The sequence below is a fragment of the Corvus cornix genome, chromosome 4 (genome assembly GCF_000738735.6).
Source record: "Corvus cornix cornix isolate S_Up_H32 chromosome 4, ASM73873v5, whole genome shotgun sequence".
NCBI classification, from domain to species: Eukaryota; Metazoa; Chordata; class Aves; order Passeriformes; family Corvidae; genus Corvus; species Corvus cornix.
In genome coordinates, this window is record NC_046334.1 from 23,532,147 (window position 1) to 23,552,108 (window position 19,962).

Consider the following 19,962-nt stretch of genomic DNA (forward strand, 5'->3'; position numbering starts at 1 on the left):
GGGAGGAATAAAAATGCTGGTAGACATAGAATGAAGATGCAAGTATTATTTTTTTTTAAACCCACTTTACAGTAGGTATTTCCTATTATCATCAGGAAAAAAAAAACAACTGTAAATTTGATGTAAAATGTAACACTTAAAAGCAGTGAAAATTTTCTAAACTGATTTATTTCCCTGACTGCCAGGTAGGATTACATATAGTAAATCACTCCAGCTAGAGAGAGAAAATACATTTTTTTAAGGTGGGTACTAAGTTACTCCACCATACGCACAGTTCTGGATATTGCTCTTTTTACCACTGAACTTCAGCAGTAAATCCAAGCTCCAAGGCTCCTTTGTCAGTCCTGAGAAGAACTTCTGCCTGCCATACAGCTCCTGTAAAGAAGTCCTATTCAAATAAGGCTAGGGTTTAACCAGAAGGCACCAACTTTCTGTTTAATGCAACAGTCATAGGTAAAATTCAGAATGGCACATTAGTCTCAAACCCTTAACAATCAAGTCAGTGCCGTACGTTAATTACGCTGCAGCATAAAATACTCCAACATAATTGTTGTTGATAAGAAGTCACTGAATAGATCTCCTGTCAGTTTACATTCCATTATAAGCTGGTCCTCCTCCACCTTCAGGTACTACCCAGTTAATGTTCTGACTTGGGTCTTTAATATCACATGTTTTGCAGTGGACACAGTTCTGAGCATTTATCTGCAGCCTTGATCCTTCTCCCGTTTCCAGAGGAACATACTCATAGACCCCTGCAAAGACAAGAAGGGAGCTATCACTTTGCTGAACAGCTTCCCCCTGCATGCATACTCTACTTACCAGCAACTGTAATGAGGGAAATATATTACTAATGTGTTTTAATTCCCTTCTTCCATGTTTAATAGTTATTTCATCACAAAAGTACTGCTGGCATATTTTAAGACCTGCAACTGAACCCCCTTCTAGGAGGAAAATTAGAATGGAATGCTTGAAGTAAGTAGTAGGCCAGGTGGCCTCCTCCTGAAGTACTTAGTCTTTCATCTTGCAGAAGGAGCTGACACACACATTTTTGTTACCTACCTGCTGGACAAAATCTTTGCTCTGGTCCATCGAATTCGGCCAGATTCTTGCTCACAGGGACGCTGTCATCTTTGAGAGTTAAATGAGCAGGCTGGTCATGTTCATGGTTTGTACCACTTAAAGCCACAGATGACAGGAGATCAAAACTGATTTTTCCATCAGGCTTTGGGTATTCAATAGGTGTGCAGTCTTTGGCCGGCTTGAGCTGAGCAAAATCTGGTCCTAAATATATTTTTAATAAATTTCAGTATAGAATTACTGTAATTTGCAGTTACTCAAGAACAATTTAACTAAGCTGTTTTAACTTCCCTTGTCATCAGAATGAAGTGCTTAATAAAAGGTAGCCTTTTTCACAAGACAAAAGACTATACTAAGTTGTACTAAGCACTGTTTTAATGTCTTCATTTACATTGTATGGTAGCTAATACGACAAAGTCTGCTTCAATGCTTTATCAATTTCCTTTGCACACTTTAACACCTCACCACTGGACCAGATGTGCACCAGCTGAAACTAAGACCGGAAAAGACTGACCTATAAATTTAGAATCATCTTCAGGAGATAAAGAAATTACCTGGATGTTTTAATGTCCATGGTTCCATTCCTCTCAGTAGCCAATAAAATATACCTGTATATATCATCCCTCCATACACACCAAGTACACTATGGCAGGATGGTCGGATGTTTCTCACTGCATACAGCTCTTTCCAGACCCAGGACTTTTTCAGGTTCTCTTCATATTCTTGCACATCAAGTCCTAAGGCAGTACATTCATTACTTGTTAGGTACCTATAGTACATCAAGACTATCCTTGAAATAAAAAGCAGATGCTGAATAAAAGCAACTGCTAGCAATGAAGTCAGCAAAATAAGAATTTCAGAACTGTAAGCTAGGAATGTACATGTTTCAGCCTCTTGAATCAAGAGACTGTTTTGTTGGTAGCCTCTATTGAATGAGCCACAAGCAGCATTAAATTGCCTCAAACCTCAGCAAAATATTAGACAGGTGGCTGTATTGGCACCTCAGTGGGAAAACAGCTACTTGCTCATAGAATCTGAGTGCTGACCAGGACAGTCTGCCTGTAATCCAAAGCCAGATTTGCAGTTCTAATGTCAAGTTCAAAAGCTTTTTCCATACAAGTTTTGCAACCACAGTCCCATTTCAGTTACTATGGCTATGGCTCAATGGATGATGCCAGTGCTAGATCATTTCTCCCTTTCATGAGATTTATTTATTTCATGAGCACATTCATGAGATTTATTTGACTGCAAACTTCTGATTTAAACTCTTTGATTGTATTCTTTACAAATACTAGGTATTTTACACTTGACACATCTACTGCAGTGTAGTTAAAAGTCAAGTAATTATCTCAAAAAAAAAAAGTTTCTTCAAATGAAAATTGTTTGAGAGCTTTTCCTTCATCATTCTCCATTACTACTATATGGGAATAAATGCTCTAAATAATCAGTTTTAAGCCTTTTCTATATACCAAAAGCATGCTTCAGTCTGTATTTCTCATAAAGCCCATTATCTCTGCAAAGAGGAAAGTGGCTGTAATAGTCCAGTCTTGACAAGACTGGAAGAAAAACATATAAAACCTGTCCATAATCAAACAAGAGTGGCACACTACCCCACCAACACTGTTTATAGCTTCAGATGGATTCTAAGCGTTTTAGCATGTCTAGCTGAAGTTTTAATTGTTCAGCACACCTTCTGTGGATGGCACATTTTAGCTGAATGGGAGCTCATTAGGCCTGAATCCACCAGTACAGAGAGGAGATTTCTAAAACGATCATCATGTGGCACCTGGCTGTAGTGTCTATCTCCAGAGTGACTGGAATTCTAATTCTCTCTCTCTCTCCAGACTTTATTAACAGATTTCATGGGACAACTAAGGCTTAAACAAATCACTACAAGGTGGTCAGGAGCAGGTGGTTACTTCAATGTGCTTGTATTACATATAAAATAAAATACACGTAGTCTCAAACTGAGACGACTAAAAGATTAAAGGACAGAAAAAATGGACTGAATGAAAACAGTATCCTAACAACAGTAAGAGCAAATCTGAAAAATCTCACCCTGTTTTGCTGACATTTAATCTATTCCTTTCTTTTTTCCTGTTTCGGCAGGCTTTCAGTAACACTTTCTGAATCATAAAGCACTACTTTTTAACATGTTTGTGGGAACAAAAGTATTCTGGTTTACTTATACAGTAATAATCTTACTTTTAAGATGGTCATTAGAGGTTCTAGCAGCAGGATCAATACTTGTGAATAAGTGAGCAATTTCTTTCTTAAATCATTTGACATTATCAATAGTAAATAAATAAAATACATAAAATAAATAATAAAATAAATTTTAAGCACATCCATTTCATTATTTATTCACATTTCCAACTAATTCTTTCAGCCAGATTAATTACTGCTGTTAGCTGGTGGTGGTTCTAATTGAACACAAGGTAATTACAACTCAAAGTACAGTGATCTTACCTATTGTCTTTGATTGGAGGTTTTCGTTGATTAATTGACTAAAAATGGCTTCTGAAGCCAACATGCCACTTTTCATTGCAGTATGTGTTCCTTTGATCTTGGGAACATTCATGAGTCCAGGACTGCAACCAATTAATAATCCACCTGGGAAGGTGAGTTTGGGTATTGACTGAAGAGAAAACAGAAAGAAAGGTGGTTTTGTTGTTCTTGTTTTTTAAAATGAAAATAACATTCTCGAAATTAAACTGGCATAAGGCTTGAGTGTCCTTTCCATTTTCAGACTTGCATGTGTGCTCTCTAAACATGCACCAGTGACTCCACTTAGTCAAGGAATTTTAGTGTAGTATGCATACAGGAACACAGACATGGTACTTGTGCTGAGTATGAAAGTGGCAACACTTTCCTTACATCCTCTCTCCAGCTGCTTTATCTGCAACAAAACTTCAGCAGTGTCACCCACCGATACAGTTTTCCTCCTTCAGCCTCAAGTGAACTCTTTAAAATAAAAACCCAACTCTCCAATTCCCTGCTCTCCACACAGTAAGTTGTACTCATCTCATCTCACAGTGTTTTTTTCCACAATTTTTTTTCTGTGAAACTGCACAATGCCATCATGCCTGTCCCCCTCCCCCTTATTTTAGAAGTTGCTCAGCAGCCAACAAATATATTTTGGTGCAAAATCACCATCTTACTCCCGTTCTGTAAGCATAATGTCATAGAATATGGTCCACTCACAAACCTAACACAGCCAGACGATTTGCAAATATCAGGCCAATAATATTAATATACTATGTTATACACCTATATTAACTAAGGAATACCTCAGCTACCAAGGTGATGCAGATTTTAGACAGGGAACAGCTTCAAAATGCAGACTGACTGCAGAACTTTGAGCAGAAAGCTCTGATCAAAGCCTAACTCTAAAATTGCTGTAGGCAAGTTTTGAACATACCGTTCCTCCAAAGTCTTTAGTAATGAGCAGCACTTCTTAAACTAGCATCCTGCTTTTATTAAAACTGTCTGAAAGAATTCATTTTGCAGTAGCCTAAATAGCTTTACCCTAAACAAGTACCTTTACTTCATGAAAAATATATCCCTTGTACTTTAAGATAACCCAAACCAAAAGTTTTGTTTCTTCTGCTTGTTCAGGTGTTAGCTCTTTACTAGTCACCAAGGACTGCTTACTTTTGAATAGTCATATGGCAATCACTAAAAAAAAGTATTACATAGCATTTCTTCTGTGTTCTGTGCAATTTGTTTAATCAGGGATGTAGTGATTTGGTTCATAGGAAAGGTAATTCAGGCTGAAAACACAACTACAACTTACTTTTCTGGGACCAGAAGTCTTAAGTTCAGCTACATAACACTATTTCAAAGGGATTAAGTATATAGGATGTTCTCTCTTTTCACAGAAAACAGCCGCTCTGTTAGATCTATTAGGATGCAATGGTGCAGCACTGACATAAGCATAGAAAGATTTCTTGACTGGCTCTTTGAATTGCATAGAAAGATGGTGATCAAGTACTTTTCTTCTGCAACCACTGTTTCACATAATATGCAAATAGTGACCAACATATTGCTAAAGAATAAATGAGATTAAAGATTAGTCATGTAACACAAAAGGTTGCACATCCTGCAGCTTTGGCAGTAATTCTCATTACTAGTACTATGGCACTTGGTGCCTATTTTCACAGTTAGTTGAAGAAACACATCATGCCAGTATGGCACAAGCCGTCCCTGCCCCTGAGATACAGACACATAACAAGGCTGCTTTGGAGAAGGGGAGACACCTGCTCCCTGCAGAGTCTTTCCTGCCAGCAGATGGGAAACCTCATGTTCTTCCTCCCCTTACTCAGCTCAGGGCTTAAAATCTGTTAAGTGAGTCTAATGTTTGACACTTAAATGGGTCATCAATATAAAGGTTTTTCCCCCTGGTATTCATAGCATACACTGTTCAACAACTGCAACACCTTTTATTTTTTCCACAAAATCCTTAAACCTTTCAAAGGTTTTTGATAAAATGGAGATGAAATAGAGGGTGCATGGGAATTTAAGTGCTTCATTTTGCAATTTTAGTAAGATTAAGAAATAGTAGCTACAGAGATTAAGCTACTAAATTCTGATCCTGCCTTCCACATACCCTAAAAACCACGTGTACTCTTCTTCCGCCTTCACTCTGTGTTAAAGACTGAAGATCATGGCCATAAGGTTATCTATAACTCACAAAAAAGCTGAGGTTGATGGTAATTCTCTACACCTATTTGATGCAATACTGTTACCAAAATCAAAAACTGGAGCTACAGAATGACTTACATAAGAAAATATTCCTGGACTACAGTGATACAAATGAGTCAGACTGCTACAGTTATTAATCAAAGCAACACATGCAAAAGAGCTAATCTTAAAACTCTTCCTAAGTGAATCATCAATAAAGCTTTTTTTCACTGAAGCCATGTATTAAAAACAGTATTTTAAAAGAGTGACTTCATGATCAACTAAACAAATCTATCTACAGGAAATGTGAAAAAACCACCAAAAACCAACAAAACAAAGCATGCTTTTATATTAGGAACAATGCAAAGTAAGGGACATGTTGGTTTAAATCCAGCAAAGATGTCCAAAGATGAGGCAGAGATGTGCAAGAGCTCTAGTTCTACTGACTGTGTAACTTAGCACAATGTCTGTAAGTGACTTTAAAAAATACTGTGTTCTTTCAGCCATACATTTTGAGTGTAAGGAGGATGCAACTAAAGTCACACTTTGGCTACTCCACCAAAGCCAGAAATTCAATGACTATCTGTGATAGAGAAACCAGTGCACAGGGTGGAAAAAGAAGCCCCTCTTGCATAAAAGTCTAGATTAAAACATCTTGGTATTTTGCAACTTATCTGTGTTAATAATGGAATGGCAATGGTTTTTGAAATAAGCCAGTAACACAGCTATGTTACAGCATGATATGACATATTTCCACTGCAGAGTGGACAAAATCAACGCTCCGATTGATTAAATGTGCAGCATGGGTGTAGTCAAGAAGTTGCTTCCTGAACCCACATGACTCACTCCCAGCAACGCACACTGAGGTCAAAGCCTAACTCCACACGACTGTGACAAGAGTGATGCTGCTGAAGAATTCCACTTGTATTGCAGAAACTGTGTGAAGCCACATTTATACTAAGAAGAAGAGGTTGAAAAAGGAAAGGCAAAGTAGTCAGAGGGCAGAGTGGAATCACCCCACATACAGGCTGCAGATCACAAACACTCAGGCTAGTTTTAAGGTCCGAACTGAAAGGAGCATCTAGAAAATAGATCTGGGAGTACAGAGAACACACTGCCATGACCTGTGTTTCAAGATGAGAAGCTAACAGGTTGAAAGTACTTTAAAACTGTTAAATACAAACTCCAGACCCTTTTTTTGGCAAGCTTTTCCAGCCCTTTCAACTGACTTTAAGTCTTGATGAATACTTATTCAAAATTTTACCTTTTACACTACTTAAGTCAACAAAATGAACAAAGTATTCCACCTCCCAAGAAAGCAGAAATTCAAAGCTGTGCATGAAAGAGACTCAAAGTATTTGTATGTGAAGAGGTAAAGATTTACCTGCCAAACTACATTACAAATTCAGCACCATCAGTGACTTCAGGCTCAAACACTGAAAAGGAGTTCCTTTTACTAGGATAAACAAGTAATTTGGAAGACCCCACAGGAACAGATCAGTGGTACTACCCTGTCTTCCCCAAGATTCCAGGCAAAACAAAAGGTTGTCTGTGGGCTTTGCTGCTGAACATACTTGACTGCAATATAAATTCCACTTCACTGGCTGCTCATGGCTTGGACAAACACTCTTTGCTGGGTAAAAAACTGTCAGGATGTCTGGGCTCAGTGTTAGTGAATGGAGCTCCATCCAGCTGGCAGCCAGTCACTGGGGGGGGTTCCCCAGGGCTTGGTACTGCGGCCAGCCCTGTTTAATATCTTTATCAATAACCTCGACAAGGGGATTGAGTGCACCCAGTCAGTCTACAGGCAACACTGAGCTGGGTGGGAGTGTTAATCTGCTGCAGAGGGATCTGGACAGGATGGATCTATGGACCAAGGCCAATTATACTGACATCCAGTGAGGGAAAAGTGCTCTGTCCTGTCCTTGGGTTACGACAGCCCCATGCAGTGCCTTAGGCTTGGGGCAGAGTGACTGGAAAACTGCCTAGCAAAAAAGGACACGGGAGTCCTGCCAGCTGAACATGAGCCAGCATGTGCCAGGTGGCCAAGAAGGCCAATGGCATCCTAGCTTAGATCAGAAATAATGTGGCCAGCAGGACCAGGGCAGTGATTATTTCCCTGTAGCTGGCACTGGTGATGCTGTATCTTGAATCCTTTGTCCAGTTTTGGGCCCCTCACAAGACATGAAAGTGCTGGAGTGTGTCCAGAGAAGGGCAATGGAGTTGACAAAGCTCGGGTCTTATGAAGAGCAGCTGAGGGAGCTGAGGGTGTTTAGCCTGGAGAAAAGGAGGCTCAGGGGAGCCCTTACCACTCTCTACAACCACCTGAAAGGAGGCTGTACTGAGGTGAGGGTCAGTCTCTTCTCCCAAGTAACATGTGACAGGAAGAGAGGAAAGGGCCTCAAGTTGTGCCAGAGGAGGTTTAGATTGGATATTAGGAAAAATATCTTCACAGGAAAGGTTGTCAGGCACTTGCACAAGCTGCCCAGGGAAGTGGTTGAGTCGCCATGCCCAGATAAGACCTACAGATGTGGCACTTAGGGATGTGGTTTAGTGGCAGACTTGGCAGTGGTGGACCAGTGATTGGAATCAATGATGTAAATGGTCTTTTCCAATCTAAACATTTCTATAATTCAGTATTTCATTTAGAAAGTAAAGTGAATATGTCAGATTTTCAGTATGACAGAGCCTACATCAAGCAAATCTCAGCAGCCAGTACTCAGCAAGACAAGAAAGTTCTTCTGTCCAGCAGAACATTTGGTATAGCATGCAATCCAAATCTACAGCACTAAATACGTGGCTATAGAGAACTCAAAGTTAAAAACTTTGTGAAAAGAATTACCTGGATACCACCTTCATTTAATGCTCTGGCACCGTAGGCAATCCTTGTTCCACCCTCCAAAGTAGGCTGTACACTAGGATGGTGCTTCCACCTCTGAAATTCCCTAAATGGATTCAAATAGGGATTTTGATAATCTAAACCAACCTTAAAAAAGAAAAAGTGCACATTAATAAAAATAAGGTATGCAATTTCAACAGAAATTTGAAAATAAAACAATTGCACATTACTGCATCAAGTCTTTAAATCAATTTTATACTAAAGCAACCTCAGGATCTTTCTACTTAAACTACTAGCAAAAATACATTCTATTAATGGTACAGCAGAAGCAAATCTGAATATTTACTGCTACAAGTCTGTTCTTGTCCCCACCTGAAACATGGAAAATATTTAATTGCATTGTAACCACCTTCTAGCTGTCTTTGGAATAAAATGGATTAAATTAAGCATGGTTTAATGGGTGGCATTAAGCATGAAAACTTGTTTTAAATTTGTATTTCAACCTCTGCCCTAGAAAAGCTGAAGGAAAATGTAAACAATTATTTTTTGATCGTTATATCCTTGTGCTCACATACTTTAAACAGTTCTTCAAATTGTTTAGTAGTCAATTATAATTTCCAATTAGGTGAGCCATTGTAATAAAGCACAGGGAAGCAATGATGAAAGCACAAAATGGGAGAAAAAAGATTGCTAGTGGGCTGGATGCCCAGAATTCTTATGCATTTGAGGATTTGCCCAAATATATACTCTGTATTTCCCATCTTTAAGATAAATTCTTAAAAAGAATTCTGTTGCTGAATTTTTCTCTTTTGAGAAAGGAATTATTTCTGGTTCCTGTAAGCTTTACTGGAGATAAATAATAATATATATCACGAGTCAGCAGCAATCAAGACTTTGATTTCTGTGGCAGCTCACTGCTTTTAGAGCAGTGCTTACATCTACTTTGCTGACAGGATAAAATTAATGAACAAGTTTCAAACTAAGGGTAAAATAACCCTACTGCAAGAATCATCTCAGACTGAAATAGGCATAAAGTTCAGAGACAAAAAGGTGATTGCGTGTTGACAGAGAAGTTGATTTTTTCCTCTCTGGAGAGATTATGAACATTACTGATTACCTCCCATTCTCTGTGAGAATTAGAGCTCTCTGCCCTTCTAAAACCAAACAGAATTTGAATATCTACTGCATGTACTTATTAATTCCAATACTGGAAATCTGTACAGGACAAGTACACGTGTCTGAAAAAAGCTAAAAAGTTTTTTTTCAATATTTCTTACAGAACAGACAGAAATAGAGTTTTTCACACACACTGTAATCCTTCTGAAATCTAGGAGACAGAAGTGTCAGCTCAGTCCCATGCTGCTGAAAGTCCAGTTTGTGTGCTTGACTCTTACAACATCTGTGTTCAAGCACATGCACAGGGTAAATAGTGAATTTTTCATTTTGAACTGTAGGTGATAGAGAATATTTCCAACTCTTGCTCCTTGCATCAACTGGCTGCCAGAATGACATCATGCTATCTCCAGTGATCTCACTGCTTCTGATAAAGAGGCAATAAGCAGGAAGAAGCTGCCTGCCCAATTCAGAAAGGCAGTTGCTAAAGAGGGCAAGGCCAGCTGGGGTGGAGAATACCAAAAACAAAGTGAAGAGCTCAGAAATTAAAGGGATATTGCTTGTAGCACAGCAGTGCTTCCACTTTATATGCCTCTCTCAAAAAATGGAGTTACACACAAGGTTGACACATGAATTAGGAAATGGAACTGTACAAAGTGCATGTGATTTAGATTTCCTAACTTGCAAAAATTTTTTGAGCACAGTTTTGATTAGTCATTTGGTTTTGCCTTTACCAAAATTTGCTTGGTTTGCAAAGAAATTATTTGAAGGTTTTCTAGTTGGTCTCAATAAAAGACACTGGATTAAAGACAGATGAATATGACAAATTAGCCTTCCCTAATACGGGCATAAGAACACTTAAGATTGAGAAAGGACTAAATTTGGTCTGTTGCTATTCTTGTATTTACATTTTCTCATTAAAACAGAGAAAAGAAACTGCATAAAAATGAAGATCAAACAACAAGCAAGCATGAAAAAACTAACTTCACTTACCACAAATCCAAGAGCAACTAAAGGTTCAGGCTCATTTAAGTGATAAAGAAAGGATCCTCCATATGTATGTCTGTCTAAAGGCCAGCCTACAGTATGTTCCACTCTTCCTGGTTTCCATTTCTTTTCATCAATAGTCCATAACTGAAATGAAGATGACCAAAAAATTACTTCAGATTGCAAAGTAATGGCCTTTCAATAATATAATCAAAGACAAACACACAATTACATATAGGAGAAATTTTATTTACTCCTATTAGCAATGCAAAACTTCATACAGCAATATGCCAGCTGTTAAGTACAGTTTTTTTAGATTACCACTGAAGATTTTCACAATATCTCTCTTTCTTTAAATGTTGTGTATCAGAAAATGTGACTGAGACTGCAGTACTACACCCAAAATTTTCATTCAACCACAAGATTCCTAATATTAGTGACTTCGACAGATACTTCTGCTACAGAATACAATGCTTATGTTGACTTTTTTTCTTTAAGAGTATTTTTTTTTCGTACAATTCTATGAATTATCTTGTAAGTTTTCAAGGTCAGGACAAAGCAATATGCCTGAGTTGATGTAAATATTTTCTGTCAAACAAATTGTCCTGTCTCTGCTGTCTCCTACACATTTCCAGTGCTCCACTGACCCATGGTGAACTCAGAGAAGCATTTTCATGTTTTCAGGAGTGAGTCTATTTCCTGCTCATTTCACAAAACATCTTTTCACCATGGAGATACGTGCCAGGCACAGTCTAATGACAGAAGGGCACTAGAGCACCATAAGATCAGCTCAGGCATGGAGGGTACGTCTACATTAAAGTTCCAGTTCAGATTAAAGAACACATTTTTGAATGGGACTTCTGATTCCACCCACTTACTGTGCTTTGATTCCCATCATACAGCAGCCATGGAAGGCATGCACTGGATTCCTTCAATATGAAACTGAAAGACTGGGTCCTGAAAGTCCATCTAAAGCATTCCAGTCATGAAAGAGCACTCAGTCCATGGGACTAGATCACAGCTAGTCCAAAATAAAAATAAACCTGAGGAGTGCATAGTACAGATACCAGCTCATGAGCACCAACTGCTCCACTTCAGATCCACTCCTACTGGACTGCACCTTTTGCTAAAGAAGACACAGTCTCATCTGGAAGCAAGGGAACTCTACAGGAAAACCCTTCTTTACTGACAACCTCAGTATTAGAAACTGTAACCAAGATTCTGCTGTATACTTACAGAGTAGTTATTCTCTACAGAAGTGTAAACTCATCATTTAACAAATATTTTGTAGCTGTAAGCACATACTTAAAGTAATAAATAAAGAATATGTCATGGTCAAAACTCTGAACATATTCTAAAATAATACAGCTCCTTTTCATGAGTGATATTTCCTGAGTATAGAATATTTTAAAAAGGAAACCTCATTCCTATCCCAATTTTATATGCCCAATGATGGGAGGTTTTTTTTAAAGAAAGGCTCATCCAGAAGGTGTTTCAGAGACCACGACTCATCATCTGGAACAGCTCTCTTCCCTCTCTTTCATTAATATACAGAAAGTCTTTTCTTCCCTCCTCATGTACTAACCCCCCCCAAAATTAGGCAGCACAAATCCCTCTCTCATTTAGTACAAGTATTGAAAACAGATTTCACAAATGAAACTAATTTGAAAATGTTAACAGAGCGGATTCACAGGTACCTCTAGTTGTAACAGATACAAGAGAAGCAGCAGCTGAATCGGAACAGTCACAACATTCAGCAAGCATCAGCTCTGATCAGCTTCAGAACAGCAAAGATTCTGAAGTCTGAAAGTGTAACCCAAATTCTTTAATTCTCATGTCTTACACAAATTAGCTAGAAAGCAAACAGGAGCTACCTTAAAGTCTTATGGTATTTTCCTTAATTGTTAAAATTATGCAAGTGATACCTCTTTCAATCCAATGCCATAGCTCTGGGGTTGACAGTTCTCCCTTAGGTTGTATTTTTTGTACAGCTGTTTGGCTAGATGTCCATGACAACCTTCAGCAAAGACTGTGACTTTAGCATGGAGTTCCAAGCCTCTTTCAAAGGTAGCCTGCAAAAGGACAGCATTTCATCAGCAGTTAGGTCTGTGCCACACCAAACTGACAGCAAGAAAATGGAGAATAATAAAGAGATTTTACACTACTTGGTAACACAGCTCAAAACCTACAAACCATTGCAAATTATGGTTCAAGTTCAGCTGTCCTTTCCACCTAACCATGACGCACCCCTGGCAAGTCTTGGAAGGGAATTGCAGTAAAGCAGCACTACAGTGAATTGCTATTCGTCACTGAAAAAAGAGAATCTTTTCCAGATCAGAGGATGCTTTTATCAGATCTGCTCATTCACATGGTGCAAAGGAACTCTGACAAAGAATCTTCACCTGTAACCTCACACTTTAATCTTTGCTCATGAAGCCACGTTACAATAAAACATTGTGTGTGCCCCAACACATGACATAGACTGAACAGAATTACCATATCCAAAAAACCTGCATCAGCCCTGCTCCCAAAACGACCCACTGCTTCAGAATAAAGATACTATGACATTACTCCAACTTTGCATGTTAAAACATACAGTAAAATTAAACTAAATAAAATATAATTATAAAAAAATGCTCATTAAAAATTCCAACAATGAGATTGAGAACCAGATAAGGGAAGCTGGCATACTGCTGTATGAGTACATCACCTGCATCTATGAGCACACTGGACAAGAATATAGATTATGTTTGCAAATTTTTTATATAGAAAAAAGCTCGATTTCAGTCAGAAAGTTCAATGTTGAAAAAGACAAGGAAAACAGTTTTGGATGAAGACCTCCAGCAGTACCCAATTAAACCGTCTCAAGGTAAGCCAGCACAGGTCCAAAAGAAGTTTACTGCTTTGGTTTTCAATTGTCTCTCAGGTGCAATCTGTTTGTAACTTACTGGCTGGAAACCTCTGAAGAAACCTAGCAAATGAAAATGTTCCCTCTAGCTGAGAATTACATTTGAACAGGAGTCATGAGATTTTGCAAATTTTTATACTCTTTGAACTTCTGATTGTCAACGTGAACATGAATCAATTTTACAAAATACTAAAAAAAGAGTTACCTCCTGATCTAAAGATTAAAAATATCTAGTGTCCACTTTGAAGTAGATTTATATAAAACAAATTAACTACAACTCCACATGTAAATATTAGAAATTAGTGAATTTGAAACATTTCAGTAATGTGACAGAGTCGTATTTCATAGTTAACAACCTTCTCCAGTATCTACACAAGAATCAATGTGCAACTTTCTACAATGTATTTTTACCACTGTCATTTTTGTTTGGTTGGTGCTGACTGCAAGGTGAAAATCTATTCATTAACCACTGTTTATTTGATTAGGCTCTGTATAAACACATTGAAGATATTCTTGCCTTGGAGGTTATACAAACTACATCTATTTACCTGAGCCTTTGTGCACTGGAGGCAGTACCAGCTAACCACCTGACAGCTAGAACACTTGAACTGAGTGGCAGTGCAGTAAAAAAAGCTGCAGTAGCAGCACACTCATTATGTACATTAAAGAAGTTGAGAGACACCTTCTTCCAGAATAAATGGGGAAAAAATCCCCAAACTATGTTTTGAGGATGTTAAAAAATACAGCTAAAATCGTTGCTTCCCATCTTAAAACAAACCCCCACAAAGCTTCACTGCTGCAGAAGCTGCACACGTTACTTGTGCCACCTTCTGGACAAAACATGCACTGGAAAACAAGAGCGTGTCTGTCCCCTACAGCAGATACACAATATTACACTGGAAAAATAAATTACTCCTCCACTGGCTATGTTCTCTCAAAACAAGAACGAGTCTTTTCTTCTCACTCCCTGCCTTAAATGGGGAAAAATAGCCCACACTCTATGTGAAAGTGAATACCTCTGAAACTATAGGAAACCAGAAAGAAACTTCATAAAAGAAAGTAAATGTTAAGAAAAATCTCGCACTCCTAATTTATGTAGTCAAATAACCCTGCATGAAAGTTGTTCCAAGTAACTCTGAGGTGCTACATTCTCCCAACATATCATACAGGGAAACAGCACACTTAGGGCAGGTTCTGGATTCCAGAAAAAAAACCAAAAATCCAAGTCTTACACTTAGGGCAGGTAGTCAAGTCACCTTCTAGATGCAGAAACATGACCAACACCAGCATAAACGTATAACAACCCAGTATGTACCTTGCCCCAACAAGGAGGACACTCTCAGCAAGTGCAACTGCAGCTGTAAATATCAAGAAAACCAAACCAGCCAGAAGCATACTCTCTTAGTTACCAGCTAGTTACCAGCTGGACTAAGGCCTTCTATTTCACCTTTAGGCCTTTTTTCCAGGAGTTCCTGGAATTCTTTCCTTTGTTTCCTGATTTGACATATGCCAAACACCCTTACAATATCTCCTTTGAGGTAACTTCTCTGAAAATGTTTTTTCTACTAATCTCAGAAGAATATTACAACGTCTGAGACCAGAACTTTCACAGGTAATTGATCCAGTTAAATACAGAGAGGGAAGACAGGTACTGAATTCTACAACTTTTCTCATGGTGCAAGACTACTGATGGCAGTAGAAGCAGATGTATCACAATTTCCATAATTAGACCCCTAGTTATGGGTAAGAATAGATACTTACTTTAGGTGCTCCATCCTTCTGAATGCCTACATCATTAGTTGCTATCCCTTTCACGCTACCATCTTCATGAAAAAGTACCTTTGGAAATATTTGAACAAACAAACAAAAACCATTGTAATGATCTGTACTTTGAATCTATTCATTAGAAGTTCTAAAGCAGAACTTTTAAGCACCATGGCTTTAATGGTCAAACATGAAGGTTACACATTCATTCACATACTGCATGATCCACTAGATCTGAGCCAGGGAATTTAGACACGGAAACACAGTTTTCACAATACATATCTGTTAAAAGGAAAGTTGCACATGTACAAATGGTCATGACTGCACTGAGAGGGGTTCCAAAGCCACTTTTCATATACACACACTGATGTCATTAGTACCTCAGCTGCTGCATAGCCTGGATATATCTCAACACCCAAAGCTTCTGCTTGTTCACCTAGCCAACTCACAAAGTGGCCCAGACGTACTATGTAATTTCCATGATTAACCATCGGAAGTCCTAGGCAAAAAAAGACACACACACATATAAAACATCGGACACTAAGCAAAATAACTGAGGCTGTACACAGCAGATGTCACATCTACAGCTGCTATCTTCAAGGTAGTGTCATCTGTTATCACAGCCATCACCAACACAGAGTGTATCACTGTAACCTATTACATTCTACATACACTTGCTGCACTACACTGAATCAAACTTGTTTTGATTCATGGAGAAGTTGAAAAAGACACAGAGGAAGGTGACTCTCTTCTCCCTCACCAAACTTTACCGGGAAGAATTGGCACTGGAATTCTAGATTTCTCTGTTAAAATTCCAAACTTGTCTTCAGTTACAGGAGTATTAAGTGGAGCCTACAAAAATAAAATAGGAGAAGTAGAGAGTTATGTTTTCTTAGCCTATCCAACAGTAACAACAAAATCAAACAATCAAACTGGCAGTCAAGTGCAGGTTTAGTATAGCACTTCTATAGGAAGGTATCACAAAAGAGAAGATAAAGTACTTTATGAGGCAGTCATCAGGCAAGAATCAACACAACTACTGAGGTTAAAAATATAAAATATGGCTTTGCAAATAACATCTATTGTACATAGGCTTGTACTACATCAATATTCTACACCTTTCTAAAGAAGGCAGCTCAACTTGCACATTTATCACAGTAAGGCAAACCAAAGAGGTTGACTTCTCGCAGCTCTCAGGTGATAGCAGGCAGCTGGCTGCAAGTCAGATGGCTGTTCTGGGAGAGATGGCAGCTCATTTCCTGCTGTCGTCCCTCCTAAAATCATCTTAGGCCTTCGTTACACCACAGTGTCTGCACAAAAGTCAGTGTACTCAGTGCCATTTGCATGAAGAGCTACTGTACAGAAGCAGCAAGCCTGTCATTGGTAAGAACCAAGCATCTTCCTACTTGTGCACAGGAGCTGGATTCTGCACAAAGGCAGCAAGTGCAGGGCACCCCAGGCTGCACCAGACATGTTGTGTATATGAAGTAGGACTACTACAGGAAAGAGCAAAGGCCACATTAGACAGCAGTAGACAGAAAACCTTTAGCGCTGTTGAACTAGAGGAAACAGACTAAAAAGAAGGTACCTGCTTTTGTTTTGTTCCATCGATGTATTTTAAAATGGTACTAATTACTAATGGTACCAGGTACTAACTCATACCAGAATGAGTCAGAGATGAAGTTCATTACAAGTAATTAGTAATTAACTTCAGTATTTACATGCTTATACATACCCCTCGCTCCTTCCAGTCTGGAAAGAGTTCTTCTAAGGACCTTGGCTCGAGACAAGCACCAGACAATGTATGTGCACCAATCTGAGAAGCCTTTTCCACCAGACAAACACGCACTTCTTTGCTGTGCTCAGCAGCCAACTGTTTGAGTCGAATGGCTGCAGAGAGGCCTGCAGGGCCTGCTCCCACAATGACAACATCAGCTTCCTCTGCAAATCTTTCCATGTTTACCCCTTCAATAAAAAAAAAAAGATAATGACATAATCCAATCTCCAATTTCTTCCAACCCCTCTCTCACTAAACCTAAACCCTCACTGTAAGAACAACTGAAAAACCAAGCAGATACGTACTGAACAGAACTAAATCTTGTTGTGACAATCACTAAACCAAAAGCTGCTTGTATATTTTCTTTCTAAAAACAAACATGAAGTTTCTTTTGATGCTACCGTATAGCACTGAAGACACTCATCATGAGACAACAACCAAAAATTTCATTTGAAATATCAGTACTATATTTAATCATAGAGAATTTCCATAAAGAGAAAAAAACCAGCAACACATTTTACTGTCTTTAAAACTCAGCAATAATAATAATAAAGCAGCTTTTAAAGAATGCAATGTTTTTACCTTCCCATCGTTTGTCTTTGTCCCGAGGATGAATTGTGTAATGCGTAGTTATGCGAGGCACAGAGGCAGTAGAGGCACATCGTGAGACATGCAGTGATAGAAGGCAATCTTTCTTTATCAACTTTAGAGCACGAAAGCACTGACGTGCTGCAAAAACAAGAAGCAACTTCGTCAAATCAGTAGTTTTCCAGATTTTTCAAAATTTCAGAGACACAAGTGGCACAACAAGTACGACAGCTTCCCCCTCCCAAAGGCTACCAGGTGATGTAAACATGAGGAACCATAAACATGGATTTTTAAATTTTCAAGTTAGGAGGATGCTGTGTAGTTTTTATGGGGGGGGGGGGGGGGGGCGGGGGAGAAGAAGCTTCCCCTTTAAGCATTCTTCATGCAGTACACAGGCCACACAGCTGACACAGGATAACATGTGTCTATACAGGTGAAACACATTTTAAGTTCCAATTTAATTATTTAATTTTGAACTTCAAAAGGTTTATTTCAGACTGCATTAAACGTGACCAAATTGTAGAAACAGGACATGCAAGTTTAGCTCTTCTGACATCTCAACACATGTTGAGGCACACAGCTTGGGCTACTAATACAAGACAGTTCATCTGAAGTACATGCCACAGTCTACAATAAAAGCACAGACTTAAACTCAAGTATGCTTAGCCAAAGATAAAGTAGATACAAGTAACCTTTACCTTTGCTGCAGATACAGTAATTGTTGCGAGAACAAATTAGAATTTCTTAGTAAGCAAATGGACCAAAAACAAAGTTTCAAATTATCAAACCAGGACTCTTTCCAGAGGGCTATTATGTGCCATCATTTTCCTCTTTTAGAAACAAATAATAACTGTGTGTGATTTGTATTAAACTAACCTAGTATGGTTAGTATGAAAACTAGTTATAGTTAAAAGGTCTGTGAACCAAAGTGCCTTGACTAATAATTTTCCTTTCTTAAAGAATTCTCTATTTTCAGGGATGAAGAAGAATAATATCATATTTAACATGGAGTATTTCTACAAAACTACGTAAGTAAAATCACCAGCATGCTATGACAAATGTTCACTTGAGAATGGTAATTGGCAAGGCCAGCACAAGCATCCTGTGTCATAACCCTGCCCGGTGACAGTCAGGGTACAGGTCTCTATATCCAAGTTAGCAAGTATTATCCATGTTGGTTCCTTAACAGGAAATCTGTACCTAACCAACATAACTTAAAAGCTATTATCACACCACCTCATGATTCTTAGTTATCCTTTACCCGCAACCAGGCAGCACCTGAGAACAAGTACTCCATAAGGCTGATAACAACTACACCCATACGTATATTTCATGAAACTTTAATTTAACTTTCAGGATTTTTTTATTTGACCATAAGTGATGGTAGCAAGAATCACCCAGCATATTTTTAAAAATCAATCACTTCACACATGTAAAAGAAGTGAAACTCTGCTCTGAACACGTCTGGTAATAACAGAGGTGGGTGCAAACACTGGACGGTCAGAGCCTTCCCCAGTGAGCGCACCGAGCCCGTGCCACCACGCAGTCGAGAGCTCACAGACTCGGAAAGCGATGGGAAACGCCTGGAGGAGCCAGGCGATCCCCAAGGAGAAACTTTGCTCTGCGGCAGCCCTTGAGCAACAGCTGTCGGGATGCTGTCTCCGCAACTACTTCCCAAGGAAGTGCCCTCGTTCCACTGCTTTATTTTACCCTTTAAAGCAGGTGACACCTAGTGTCGCTCAAAAACCCCGCCCATCCCTTTACGCACCCCGCTGCAGGTGGATAAACCACGTCAACATCACAGAGCTCGGGTGCGGGCAGCGCTCACGCACAGCCCTGTCCTCCCTCCTTCGGGCAGACAGAGGCCCCGGGCAGAGGGAGCCACGGGGTCCCAGCCCGCCGGCCCCGCTCCGGCCCCGCGTCCGCCCGGACACCGGCGCGACCCAGCCGCGACCTTTGCTCTGCCTCGGCGCCGCGCCAGCCGCCGGCCCCGCCGGCCCCACCCGCCCCGCCGAACGGCCGCCCCAGCCCAGCCCAGCCCAGCCCCCGGCCCCGGGCCCTCCAGCCGGCCCGGCGCGTTACCTCGGCGGGCGGCCGGGCAGCGATAGAGCAGCATCGCAGCGGCCCCCGGACACCCTCCGCTTCCCGCGACCGCCCTGCGCACACCCCGCCGGCCTCGGCCCCGCCGCGCCTGCGCGCCCGGCCGCGCGTCCCGCCCCGCCCCGG

At 39.7% G+C, this 19,962-nt stretch overlaps 1 protein-coding gene across 1 annotated transcript; it reads right to left on the reverse strand.

The window, feature by feature from the left end:
* Positions 1–141: 141 nt before the first annotated feature.
* On the reverse strand, positions 142–19,931 carry ETFDH (electron transfer flavoprotein dehydrogenase). The gene is made up of 13 exons (XM_039550712.1): positions 19,819–19,931; positions 17,731–17,877; positions 17,107–17,336; positions 16,142–16,223; positions 15,752–15,870; positions 15,369–15,446; positions 12,625–12,771; positions 10,706–10,846; positions 8,603–8,746; positions 3,547–3,715; positions 1,632–1,814; positions 1,060–1,281; positions 142–752 (listed from the first exon to the last, which is right to left on the reverse strand). Exons 1-13 carry the CDS (start codon positions 19,850–19,852, stop codon positions 589–591), a joined length of 1,860 nt encoding a protein of 619 aa, XP_039406646.1. The 5' UTR covers positions 19,853–19,931; the 3' UTR covers positions 142–588.
* Positions 19,932–19,962: the final 31 nt, after the last annotated feature.